At 37.0% G+C, this 14,304-nt stretch overlaps 1 protein-coding gene across 6 annotated transcripts in view; it reads right to left on the bottom strand.

Annotated features, from left to right (window-relative positions):
* The window catches only part of SNX25 (sorting nexin 25), a 152,500-nt gene that overhangs the window by 105,109 nt on the left and 33,087 nt on the right, over nt 1-14,304 (bottom strand). For all 6 annotated transcript variants that reach the window (XM_054484160.2, XM_054484162.2, XM_054484166.2 and 3 more), the window contains exons 2-3: nt 12,729-12,813; nt 1,085-1,301 (exon numbers count right to left, since the gene is read on the bottom strand). In XM_054484160.2, the coding sequence (XP_054340135.1) occupies nt 1,085-1,301; nt 12,729-12,813 (302 nt within the window). The remainder of the gene's footprint in view (nt 1-1,084; nt 1,302-12,728; nt 12,814-14,304) is intronic.

Below are 14,304 nucleotides of genomic sequence, written 5' to 3'. Positions count from 1 at the left end.
AAAACGTTAAAAAAAGTGTCAAAGTTATCAGAGGTAACAAAAGTATTGTTTTATGAAACTGGGTCATAATATCAAGTGAATTTCTCACAGTGGGTCATAGTTTTAAAAACAGTTCGCAAAACACTGGGGCAGCAAGCTGGAAAACAGTGGGCATGTCACGGCTCTGTGGATTTCGGCCTCATGAACCTGAGGGAGGGAAGAAGAGTCACAGGAAGGCGCAATACAGCTGGGAATGGAGACCTGCTGCACAGCAGCATTCAGCAGCAAGTTCCCCTACACGAACAGCATCACAGGGCAGAAGGGTGACATCATCTAAATACTTTATCTCTTCCCTGAAAGTGAGAATAGGCCACATTAACTGTTCCCATTCCTGTTCCAACCGTGTCCATATCCACACAGGCAGAAGGCTACTCATTTCAGTTAGACAGCTTTTTATGTAAATTGTTATGAACATAACAATACAAAGGGCTAACATGCCTAAATATTAGCTACTTTCATAATGATAATTTCTCTAGTCAAAGCCCACAAGCTCCAATATGTACAACTGTTACGTATGTAACAATACAAAGGGCTAACAAGCCTAAATATTAGCTACTTTCATAATGAAATTTCTCTAGTTAAAGCCCAGAAGCTCCAATATTGAGTACCTTTGAAAATCAGTTTTCAGGATATTGTGATGCAACAGAGCTCAACATAGGACTCACAAAAAGAAACATGAACCATATTTAAATGTGTCTACATACTGTAAACTCATTCACACTGTTCATATTAGAAAACACTACATTTAAAGTTTTTATTTCTAGTACTCATAATACTATAAGATCATCACAGTGCTGGCTCAGTAAAATTCATTTCACTGTTTATTTATAGAATTAATTGTATTTATAAAGTGGTTTTCTAGCAGAAAGTAAAAAAAAAAAAAATCCTCTACCAGAACATAATTATTCCCCCTTAATAAATCTACATTTTCAAGCAAGTGCCAGCAATAGGCAGAATATTCTAGAGTTTTATCTTGACTTTGACCTTTTACTCAATTAAAAAAAAATTAATGCAAAAAAGGGGGTAAGTTGCTTGTAACAGTTACCTGGCATTAGCAGCTTTCAGGTCACAGAAATGAGTGAGTAAAGTCCTCACAACATCATTGCAGACAACTCTAACCACATCCACGTGACTCAGTCTGTGGTGCAGCTGTCTGGCAATTTCCCAGAAGTCTTCCAAGAGCAGATGGTAAAGTTGTCCCTCGTCTCTGCTGAGGTTTCCATACCAGGACAGAATGTAATCTCTATAACTGTAGTCGAACACTACCAGGAATAAACAAAGCAATGAGTGAAACAAATGAAAGAAGCAAACACCAAGACTGCATTTCTACTGCACACTGGCCACCTACTATTTAATATTCACTGTTTAAAGAGAGGAGAAAACAGAACTCATGAGAATTCCTAAGTCTTTTAAAATGAAAGATTCTCATCTAACTAGAATGTTTAGGTATGGTGACCACGTCCTAAATTTTCCTACAGAGCCCTATTTTAAAATATTCTCTCTTGGTGCCAAACTACCTAAATGTACTAAAAAATCAGAGCATCTTATGTAGCGGCAATACACTTATAAAGTGTACCCGATATCAATCTATTGCCTCTTTGCTCCGAGTTCAGCCTTTTTGCCCTGCTTTATGATACTGGAGCTGGGCCCTGCAAACACTGTCAGTTTCTTTGCCCACTGGCATAACGTTAAGTCTCTCAGTAGCACATGCTGGAGGGCAACTGGAGGAGGAAGGGGCTGCTCTCCCCAGTTCCTGTGTGTTCTTCTCTGACTGTTCCTGCCACATTTAGCAGCAGGCATGGCACCCGATGGTGTTCACCCCAACAGCAAGTTCCAATGCCATCCACAGGGCAGCTTCCCACAGAATTGTGCTGGCATCTATGGGTGGCTCTCCCTCTCCGGTGGTATCTGCTCAAGCTTCTTCACCATCAAGTGGGCCAAGGTTGTGCCTTCTCCAAGGCCTGGATCTCAATCCAAGGGTAAAGAAGGAAACTTCTGCCAAATTTATTCTGTCCTAAGGTGCTCTGCCTCAGTCCTAGCGGGAATGGCTGCTCCCAATATCTGCTCTTCCTTATTCTTTAGTGTTCTCTTTACTCCTTAGTACTTAATCCCATGTTGTACATTAATAATTCTTTGTATTTAACTTTCTCTGTTCAATTACAGTGTGGTTTCTGTCTCCTAACAAGACCTCAACTAACCTAGGAAGAATCCCATAAATCAGTCTTGGATATCACCCTAGGCTCAGCCTCTGTGGCCAACCGCCTTCTTTGGAAGATTTCTAGTGCCTATGTTCTTAATTCTGCGCCTGGGAATTAGGAAAGCCTAGTCATAGACCAGTGCTATCTAATATGAATATGAGAGCCACATATGTAAGTTTTAAGTTTTCTAGAAGACACATTAAAAAAGTAAAAAGATACCACAACAAAAAGCTCATAAAAAATAAGATAAATACAAATAAAAAAGTAAAAAGAAACAGGTAAAATTCACTTCAATAATATATTTATTTAACAAAATATATACAAAATATTATTTCAACATGTAATCAATATTTAAAACTCATGTTTTTAAAATAAAATACTTTGCTTTTTTTCATACTAAGCTCTGTAATCTGGTATATATTTTATTCTTTCAGCAATCTCAATTTGAACCAGCCACATTTGGAGTGCTCTACAGCCACTGTCTAGTGGTTACTGTGTTGGACAGCACAGTTTCTAAAGCCTTTTTAGAAAGAAGGTAAAGCCAGTGTGATGTTTGCAAGAATCTAGATCTTTTGAAAAATAAAATATTAGTGGGCTTGGTGGTGACGCCCCACAGGGCCCCAAGGGAGAAAAACATTTAGCTACACAATCCTGCTCCACCTCTAGGGTACCAAGGTTATTTTTTATCACTTCTTGTTTCTCAGAGTTTTTTTTTTTTCACTTTTCAAACACTATTTGATTTGGCTTAATTGCAGATGTCATTTCAGATAAATAATTTATCCTCCTGCTTTTCTTTGCTTGTCTGCACACTACTTTATCCCCGGGAATCCTACGTGAACCAGATCTACTTCACATTTCCCCACGAACAACTAACCTGTAAGTGTCAAATAATTTTTTAGCGTAGAATTTGGGGTTCATTTTATTCATCTTGGCCACTACATACCAATTTAGAAGCTTCAGAATAATAAATTGGCTGGGCGCAGTGGCTCATTCCTGTAATCCCAGAACTTTGGAAGGCCAAGGCGGGAGGAACACTTGAGCCCAGGAGCTTGAGACCACCCTGGGCAGCATGGCAAAACCCCATCTCTACAAAAAATACAAAAATTAGCCGGATGTGGTGGTGGATGCCTATATTCCCAGCTACTTGGGGCTGAGGCGGGAGGATCATTTGAGCCTGGGAGGTGGAGGTTGCAGTGAGTCAAGACAGCGCCACTGCATTCCAGCCCGGGTGAGCAAGCAAAACCCTGACTCAAAAAAAGAAAAGAAATTTAGGTGAGCTTTCTGTGGGGAGGGATTGGAGGGTGGAGAGAGGGATAGTCATTTTTCTTAGAAAACTGAATGGCAATGGAGTCACATATTTGCAAGTGCCTACAGGTCAAAGGAAGCACAGTTTTGGTATTAATATTCTATGATGGCGTTTTCATGGTGGAAATATCAACCATGGAAGTACATTCAATGTTTTTTCACATTTCCAGTATTTTTGCAATTCAGCTTTATAGCAATTTATAAAACAGCATTTTAAATCTCATAACTCAAAAACATGCAACAGCATTAAGATTTTTGTTCACAAACAATGATACAAAGGTTTAGATAAATTTTCAGAGTGATTCCAGCAGCCTCAGTTGTAGGGATAAGATATCTGTGCCTTCCAGCTGAGAACAATTAATTGCCAAAGACAGAAAAAAAGATGCTACCTCAATCTTTTACTACTCAGCAAATAAAATTTATAGAGGGCTTCTAGTATGTAAGGTGGAATCAATATCCGTATCACTAAGCACTGGACACAAAAGGAAGGTAAAACAAAAGCAAAACCAGAAAACAAGGCATATGAAACTCTCAGTCATTTTCTGCTCATTTTCAGATATTAATTTGAACATATGGCTGTTATGTTTTCTAGGTTTTGCAAAAAGTAGCTACATCTCATCCCTAATCGTACTATTCCATAAAGGAAAAACAGCGGAAATGGTTTCTGACCCAGATGACGCTGCAAAAACAGGAATGGGTTGATCCTATAATCTCATTTATTGGCAACAAACAAATAGACCATGGTTCCTATGTAATGAGTTTCATCCCTTCAGACAATTGAGGCTCAAAGAAGTGAAGTAACTTGCTCAAAGAGGTCGCAAAGTCAAGTCTCCTACCTGCCAGTCACTCTACTCAGCACACTATAGTCCTGCACATAGGTGAACAAGATGAGTAAAAGGCAAAACCTCAAATGGCATCCTCGTCCACTGGATATCCAGTTTGTTTAAAACACATTTACATGAAAAAATATATGTAAAAGGTTGTACTTTGTAAAACTGCTGTACAAGACACAAACAGAACCAATGAGTGAGGCCAGGCGCGGTGGCTCATGCTTGTAATCCCAGCGACGACACCTCTCTTCAAGCTAAGTATCAAAAAACTATACACAACTTAAACATAAAAAGTACGGGCTGGGCGTGGTGGCTTACATCTGTAATCCCAGCACTTTGGGAGGCTGAGGCAGGCAGATCACCTGAGGTCAGGAGTTCCAGACCAGACTGGCCAACAAGGTAAAACCCTGTCTTTACTAAAAATACAAAAATTAGCCGTGCGTGGTGGCAGGCGCCTGTATTCCCAGGTACTCCAGAGGCTGAGGCAGGAGAATCCTTGAACCCAGGAGGCGTAGGTTGCAGTGAGCCGAGATTGTGCCACTGCACTCCAGCCTGGGCGACAGAGGGAGACTCTGTCTCAAAAAAAGAAAAAAGGAAACAAAGCCATGATTCCAAATATACATTATATAACCATATAAACTAATTTACACAAGTACACATATCAACAAAATACTTTAAAACATACCCTACGGGTCAATTTAAGGAGACAGAGAAATTCGTAACCATAAAATTATTTCATGGCTTTTATTAAGAAATAAACATTCAAGATCAAGACGCCAACTAAAGAAAAAAAAGAAATACACAGAAACAATACAATTAATCACAATGAGAAATGAAAGAACACTTATCCTCACTACCAGGCAAAAAAATCTTTCTTCTAAAGGCATGGTAACACCCAAAACAAATTCAGGTGCTATTATCATTCAAGTACATGTAGTCTTAGAACTGCTCTCAAAGAAGTGAGTAGGTAAAAAGGAGGCCACTGGAGATGAGAGAGAATGAAGTAACATGACTGGAACTTCAGTTTTAGTTAGGTGAACCTGAAAACAGGATTTAGGGTAACAAAGTAGAGAAAAACTATAGATGAGGACACAAGTTAAAAGGTTCCCGCATTAGTCTAGACAACAGGATGTTAGGTAATCGCTACCCACAAATTTTCAGAACAAGGAATGAGCTAAGTAAACAGTATAAGAAAGAGAGCTTCAAGAGGGCCATTTTTTCCACCCTTGCCTTTTCCCCTGAGCAATTTAGAAATACAATTCAGAGATACATGTCCCGCCCATGAGGTAGGGCCCCATGGGTCATAAAAGTCCACTGCCTGGGTCTCTTAGAACAAAGAGACAGTCCTCATTCAACCAGAAACTTGTCTAATGACAATGATAACAACAGCAACAATTCTATTGTTCATTTAGATGGTCTTTTATGGTTTGTAAAGTTTTAAAATGCAATGGAAAGTTATCTTCTGGAAAGATTTGGGGTTATTAGTTTATGTGATTGATAGAGCTATTTTTTATCCAACAACAACAAAAAAAGTATACATATTGCATGTCACTGGGAGAAGAGCATGAACTAGAACTCGATGAGCTGAACTTTCTAAACGGTGGAAGAAGCCACGCGAGCCTTGCTTCCTCCGTGCCACCATCTAATTCCCAGACAGCCAGACATCTGGAACAGCCATACGGCGGGCTTGGAAAAAAGACTACCACATAAGGTTTGCCTTATCTAGGACCTGTTCCAAAGCTGTTAAAAGTTCTATATAAAAGTTCTGTTCTCCATAAAACTTCTGTTATACTTTGACAATGACCTTGCAGTATCTTCTGCTGTCATGATTGTTTTCAAGTTATGACCCTGTGTATAACAATTACTTATAGGCATATTTACCACTGAAATTCAGAAAAGCATTAAGAGCCAATCAAAACTAGCTGAAATGTGCTCACTTTGAAATGTATATGTAGGCTGGGCATGGTGGCTCACGCCTGTAATCCCAGCACTTTGGGAGGCCAAGGCGGGTGGATCACCTGAGCTCAGGAATTCAAGAAAAGCCTGGCCAACATGGTGAAACCCCATCTCTACTAAAAATACAAAAATTAGCCGGGCATGGTAGCTCATGCCTGTAGTCCCAAGCTACTCGGGAGGCTGAGGCACGAGAATCGCTTGAACCCAGGAGGCGGAGGTTACAGTGAGCTGAGATCATGCCACTGCACTCCAGCCTGGGCAACAGAGTAAGACTCAGTCTCAAAAAAAAAAGAAAAAAAGAAAAAAGTCTGAAATGTACATGTAACATTAATTGCAAAAAATGAGAGTAACAGTATTTAATTCTAAGATATTCAGACAGTGGGTTTTTTTGTGTGCAGCATCTGGGGTTTTGTTGTTTTTCGGAGTTTTCTGTGTGACAGGCAGGGTCTTTTATAAGACAGTCTGAGGTCAGCATCCCCAAGTTCTTGAAAAAGAATTATATTTTGAATTCAAGAACTTTCAATTTAACATTGAACACGCCACTGAACAAACAGCATGTACTCAATAATTATACAATTAAATTATCTGGTCCACATTAGAGATAGTTTAGGGTAGGCTAGTGAAAATTAGGCAATAGATCTATTGAGATTTAATAGTAAGTCAAAAAGATTTTTAGAAGTCTTTTTTTCCCTGTCTTCTGTCAGTTTTCTGGTAAATGTAGCTTTTGGAGAAACTTCTGAAGCTATCTGGTACAGAAGAGTAACTTTTGACTTCTCAAAAAGAAGAGTTCATTCATATTAGATCTGAACCCCTAAAATATAGTTTTACATTTTAAACTGGCTAACAAAACAGAGCAGTCATATGCTTTGATCACTTTCCTCAAGTGTGCCATTTAACTTCCAGCATTTGTAGCTTTAGCATTTCTTATTGTTCCACAGAAAGCTGGAGTATATTATTTTGCTCTGCATTTTTGACTATTACTTCTTTCTTCTTTGTAATTCAGTCTGTAAAGACTTAAATCCTAACTTATATTGAGCTACAACACAAGCAAAAATTTAGTGACAAAAATATCTACACAGAAACATGTAGAACACGTATACATGCACACACACACACACACGCCTTATATGGTACTTAACTCTTTAAATGTTTTTAAATTACACACTCTAAAAGCAATAAAATAGATATATAAAGATAAAATGGTACCATAATGTTCTCTAGTTTAAATTAGCTTCCAAGGAGGAGATTTTTAGATAAATATTTCATAAGCATTTAGTATAACTGAACTAAAATTACTACAGCCTTAACAAGTATATTGTTTAATGTTTTGCAAATGTACAGAGACCCTCAATTTGATTAGTATTAAATCTATTATAGCTAGTTAATAACATTCTGAATTCCAATTAAATATATTGGTGCCAGGTTTAGAAATGTAAATCAAACCACTCCAGAGATGCAAATTATAACCACTAAAAAGATTTTCTACATGCTGATGAAACCTCTTAGCCTTTTCAATATACATTTCTAGATTCTAATTCTCCATAAAATTAACTGGTCAAATTTTTCTTGGAAGGTGATTCTAGTTTTGTTTCTTGTTGTTGTTGCTGTTGAAGAACTACTGCCAAATGCATGAATTTTACTCCCAACAACTAACTTTATAGCAGCTACTAGCTCTCCTTTTGTTAAGATTATATAATGCTGAACTTCAGCAGCTTTTCCCTGAAAACCACTTTAAAGCAAAGGACAGTAAAAAAAAATTGTGAACATTAAGAATGTGGTGAAAAAAAAAAAAAAAAAAAAGCAAAGTATAATCAACTGAAACGCTTACCCAAAGGCTTTGGAAAACATTTTCCTTTCAGAAGAAATCACTGAATAGAAATTAGCTTGAGGATAATGTTTTTGCCAAGTAAGCCTCAAGGCTTATCCTGTCTTTTTTTTCCCCACAAGTACTTCTGAAACAAACTGGTCTAAAATAAAGGTCACGTCTAAGTACAGAGAAATTTCTAAGTCTTCAAAAATTAAAGAGACACTCATGTTCATAGCAGCATCATTTACAATAGCCAGAAGGTGGAAGGCAACCCAAGTGTCCACTGATGAGTGAATGGATAAACAAAATATGGCACATACACACACACACACACACACACACATACACGCAATGGAATATCATTCAGCCTGAAAACGGAAGGAAATCCTGTCACATGCTACAACATGGATGAAACCTGAGGACATTAAGTAAAATAAGCCAAACACAAAAAGACAAATACTATATGATTTCACTTAGGTAAGATACTTTGAGTAGTCAAATTCATAGGGACAAAAAGTAGAACAGTGGTTACCAGGGGCTGGAGGAAGAGAAAGGGGTTGTCATTTAATAAGTAAAGAGTTTCAGTTTTGCAAGATGAAAACAGTTCTAGAGATTGGTTGCACAATAATGTGGATGTACTTAACATTACTGAACTAAGGCCCGGTGCGGGGGCTCACGCCTATAATCCCAGCACTTTGGGAGGCCGAGGCAAGCGCATTACTTCAGGTCAGGAGTTCGAGACCAGCCTGGTCAACACGGTGAAACACCGTCTCTACTAAAAACACAAAAATTAGCTGGGCATGGTGGTGTGTGCCTGTAATCTCAGCTACTTGGGAGGCTGAGGCACAAGAACTGCTTGAACCCAGGAGGCGCAGATTGCAGTGAGCCAAGATCATGCCACTGCACTCTAGCCTAGGCGACAGAGCAAGACTCTGTCTCTCACACACACACACACACACACACACACACACAAAACAAAATATTATTGAACTATATACTTAAAATGGTTATATGATAAATTTTATGTTATGTCTATTTTAACACAATTAAAATTTTTTAAATATTAAGGACAGAGTTCTAATTCCAGGGATGGTAGAATAGCTTATATCAGACTAACCTTCCTATAGAAAATAATTTGGAAATCTGGAAAAAAATATTAAAAAACTACAGATGTTCCTCAGCTTATGATGGAGTTGCCTCCTAATAACACCCCCATTCCTCCCCACAAAACTAAAAAAAACCATACACTGAACCATCATAAATCAGGAACCATCTGCATTTAAAAGCACTGAGAGCAACCAAACTTAGCAATTAGAAGGGAATCTATTATTGAAAGAAAGGGATGGCACTAGGTAAGATCCACGTTTACACACAGCTTTTCCCTAAAGGCAACTGCAGTCTTAGAGGTACAGGCAGTAAACTGGAAGAGAATGTCTTTTGTGTGTGTTTTTTTTTAATATATCAGAAAACAGATTTAAGAGTTGTGAGGGCTGCTGAAAATAAAGGCAAGAAATAAATGCCATGAAATCTGGGTACAGATTCTCAAATTCATTGCCAACTGTGAACTACACATGTATAGGGGTAAGACTACAGGAGACCAGTGGAAAGCAACAGCTGGAAGACTCAAAGAGCTGAGCAGATACTCCAACTACCATCCACCAGGGAGACAGAGTCTGGAGCTAGAATTCCACTAATGGTGTCGGGCTTTTCATTGCAATTGTGGGAAGGCCACGAACCAGAGGAGTTAAGTCTATGTCCCCGGACTGAGGGATACACTTTAGATTAAGGACAAAATCCAAACACATCCATCCTAAGAAAATGTATAAAACCAAGTATCTTCAAGGTGATCAGCCATTAATTAAACTGCATACTAAAAACCTCTTCAGAGGAAGATAACAGAATCTAGAATGTCTAAAAAGCAGCATCCACATTGTCCAGTATACAATCAAAAACAACTGCACATCAGAAGAAACCCCCAAAAAGTGACATCTAGTCAAGAGAAAAAGCCATTAACAGAAACCAACATCAAGATAGCCCGGATGTTGGAATTAGCATAAAAGAACTTTAAAGCAGCTACTATAAAATATGTTCAAGAAATTAAAAATAAAAATGTCATAATAATTGACAGACGAGAGAATCTCAGCAGAGAAGCAAAAATTGCAGAAACAACCAGAAAGAAGAACCAAATGGAAATTCTACACATGAAAAGCACGAAGTGTGCAATAAAAGCTTCACTGGATGCACTTAACTACAGATTGGAGATGAGACAGAAAAAAAAATTGGTGAACTTGAAAAAAATCATCATCATCCTATCTATCTAAAGAACAGAGAGGAAAAAAAGATTGGTAAATTGGACTTTATCAAACTTGAAAACATCCACTCAAAGATAGCCTTAAGAAAACAAGAGGCAACTCACAAACTAGGAGAAAAATTTTTCATATCTATATCTAACAAAAGACATGAATCCAGATATTTTAAAAACTATAAATAAATTATAAGTTTAAAAAAGAAAGACTTGCATAGACACATCACAAATAAAAATGTGAAAATTGTCAATAACACATGAAAAGGTGTTTAATATCATAGTCAGCAGGGATAGGTAATTTAAGGCCACAATAAGATACACCCATCAGAATGGCTAAAAGAGGAGAAAAACAACAGCAAATGTTGGTGGTAATATGAAACCACCGGAACTCTCATAAATTGTTGGTGAGAGTCTAAAAAGATACAATCATTTTGGAATACTGTTTGGTAATTTATTATAAAGTTAAACATACAACTATCCTATGGCTCAGCAATTCTACTCCTATTTATCCAAGAGAAATAAAAACATATGTCCACTGAAATATTTGTTGATAGCAACTGTATTGACTAACTTTCCAAAACTTAGAAATAACCCAAATGTCCAACAGGAGAAACGGTGAACATATTGTGATAGCTGTATCAGTGTAATGGAATACCACCCACCCAAAAGTAACAAAGAATAAACTGATGTACACAATATGGATGAATCTCAAAAACATTATGCTGAGTGAAAGAAGCCAGGCATAAAAGAATACACACCGTATTGTTCCATTTCCATAAAGTTTTAGAAGAGGCAAAATGAAGTGATACCACGAAGGGTAGGTGTTGATCAAAGGGGAGCATGAGGCAGATTTTCTAGAATGATGGAAATGTTCTCTATTTTGAATGAGATGGTTATACAGTTATGCACATTTATGAAAATTACTGAATTGTATAATTAAGATTTGTACATTTCAAAGTATGTAAATTTTACCTCAATAAAAGCAATTAAGAATAAATCCTGTACATTTTTTTTGAGACAGGGTCTCATTGTGTTGCCCAGGCTGGAGTACAGTGGTGCAATCTAGGCTCACTGCAAATCTCTGCCTCTCAGGCTCAAGCAATCCTCCCACTTCAGCCTCCCAAGAAGCTAGGACTACAGGCATGTGCCACCACTCCCAGTTAATTTTTGTATTTTTTGCAGAGACAGAGTTTCACCATGTTGCCCAGGCTGGACTCCTGGGCTCAAGCAATTCACCCACCTCGGTCTCCCAAAATGCTAGGATTACAGGCATGAGCCACCACACCCAGCCAATCCTGTACTCTAAAATCATGAGTATGAGATTATGAATAATTGCCAAATTTTAAATCCAGTAAGTTTTATAAGTCATACTTTAAAGATTATGAATAACTGCCAAATTTTAAATCCAGTAAGTTTTATAAGTCATACTTTAACTACTAATAGAAGTATTTTTTTAAATTTAATTATGTCCCCAAAGGTCTAAAATTCTGTGAATCCACACAATTTCAAACTGTTTCTGCACTGATACAGTACTCTCATTTTCAGATTTTGATGTTGTGATTTTTGTGAACTATGATGAATAAAACACATATATGTACATATCACTTATTCAGCTCTCTTAACTTCATGTCTAACATCATGTATTCACCTGAAAAACTCATGACTTTTTTCTGAAAATTAACTGAAACTCAATGTTTTTAGAAATTTGATATTTAAAATCTTTCTTAAACCTTAATTTGATCTTCAAAATATATTATCTTTTAAAATTTTAATATTTAAAAGCACACTTATTTATTCCCACTTCCAGACAGAGCCATATTTTACCTTCCACCATGCCGCTTCTGCCTTCTTCAAGACAAGCTTCATTGTACGTTCATTCCTCTGAAAGACTACTATCACTTAGTTGGGTTTAACTGGCTTATCTATGAGTGAGCCTGAGTCTATTTATCCCAACATACCTTCTCTAGGTTATAGCTAGAAGAAAAAAAAAAATTCCTAAAACCAATTTTAGAAAAGAGAGAACAGATCTGTGCTTCATATGATGGAACTAGCTCTACATGGCTGACTAGTTTCACATGATCTGGAAACTCCTACTCAACAAACGTGTAAATCCCTTACATGCAAACAAAACATGGATGTATTTAGTCATCAAATACAAACTCATGAAGAAAAAATTCCTAATGCTACATGCAGACAAGAAGAATAAATTTGCTGGAGATTATTATTTTCCTCTTAGAACGTAATGAATTGCTTTACATGGTAATTATATACTCTCATTTAATCCTTACCTTCCTTCAGAGCTTTATCCATATTATGAGAAATTACTGCCCTTCTAGACTGAGCTGACTCATGTGAGTTTCCATACACAGGACTCTGAAATGAAAGGAAAAAAATACAAAGCACATTACTGAATGAACAAATCACATATAAAAACAAAATCAAAGGTATGAAATGCCATCTAAACAAGCATTAAGATAAGGCTTAACAAATAACAGAAGTTTTTCCACAAAAGTAAATAAATGCTTAAGGTTAAAATTTTTTGGAAAAAAAAATTAAGGAAGGATTTTCCCTATCAGATATCAAAACAGTATAATGACTGTATAGGAATAAATAAATCAACACAATGGTAGGGAGTAAACAAACCGATGTAGCTATATATATGTGCAAATTAAGAACATAATTTTCTTAAGAAGAATTTGAAATTAATGATAAAAGCCACACACTACTCAGTAAATGATGTTGGAATAATTTGATATTCACATGGGAATAAAAGGTTATGGTCTCACACTTTGTGTATAAATAACTCCAAAAAGATTAAACAGCTAAACATGTTTTAAGCTAAAAAAGAATTAAGAGGAAATAAGGGAGCAGCTTTTTATAATCTTGGAATGGAAAAGACTTCTCTAAAATAAAACACAAAATCCAAATGGTATGAAGGGGAAAAAAATGACAAATCTGACTACCTAAAATACAAAATTCTTGTTTCACAAAAGATGATGCAAACAAAATATAAATGATAGACTAGGAGACAATATCTGTAACACATGTAACAAAGAACTATCATTAAATATATAGAGACTCCAAAAATAAGAAAAATAACTCAAAAGAAAACCAAAGAAGTTGAAAGGGAAATCATAAAAGATAAACAAATGACCAATAAATGTATGACAAAAAAATGCAATCCCCTTTTTTATTAGAGGAATGCAAATTAGAGCAATGAGATACCATCAGACTGCCAAAGCAGTGGAAAGGACTCACCTATCTCATGTTGATAAGGACAGAGGGAAATGGTTGTTTTCATATATTGTTGGGGGAAATATCTATTTCTACAAGCTTTTAAGAAGGCAACTGAGCCACATATATCAAAATTTTAAAGGACTTTTTTGAGTCTCACATGTTGCCCAAGCTGGAGTGCTGTGGTGCTCACTGCAACCACTCAGCTCACTGCAACCTCCACCTCCCAGGTTCAAGCAATTCTCCTGCCTCAGCCTCCAGAGTAGCTGGGACTTCAGGCGCACGACACCACACCCAGCTAATTTTTTATTTCTAGTAGAGATGGGCTTTCGCCATGTTGGACAGGCTGCTCTCAAACTCCTGACCTCATGTGATCACCTGCCTCGGCCTCCCAAAATGCTGGGATTATAGGCGTGAGCCACCACACCCGACCTAAAGGACTTTTTATCCTGCAATGCCACTCCTAGGACTCTGTCCAACAGAAACCCAAAAAAGTACATGTATAAGGAATTTTACTGCTATATTAATTATAGGGGCAAAAAAAATTGGAAGTAATGCAAGTTTTTATATATACGTCAATAGTCAAAGAGTTAAATAAATTATTGGTATATCATTAAAAAGAATGCTCTA

This window comes from Pongo pygmaeus, chromosome 3 (assembly GCF_028885625.2).
Source record: "Pongo pygmaeus isolate AG05252 chromosome 3, NHGRI_mPonPyg2-v2.0_pri, whole genome shotgun sequence".
In the NCBI taxonomy this organism is placed as follows: domain Eukaryota; kingdom Metazoa; phylum Chordata; class Mammalia; order Primates; family Hominidae; genus Pongo; species Pongo pygmaeus.
Note: the sequence above shows the minus strand (reverse complement) of the source record. Positions and strands in the feature narration are given on the sequence as shown.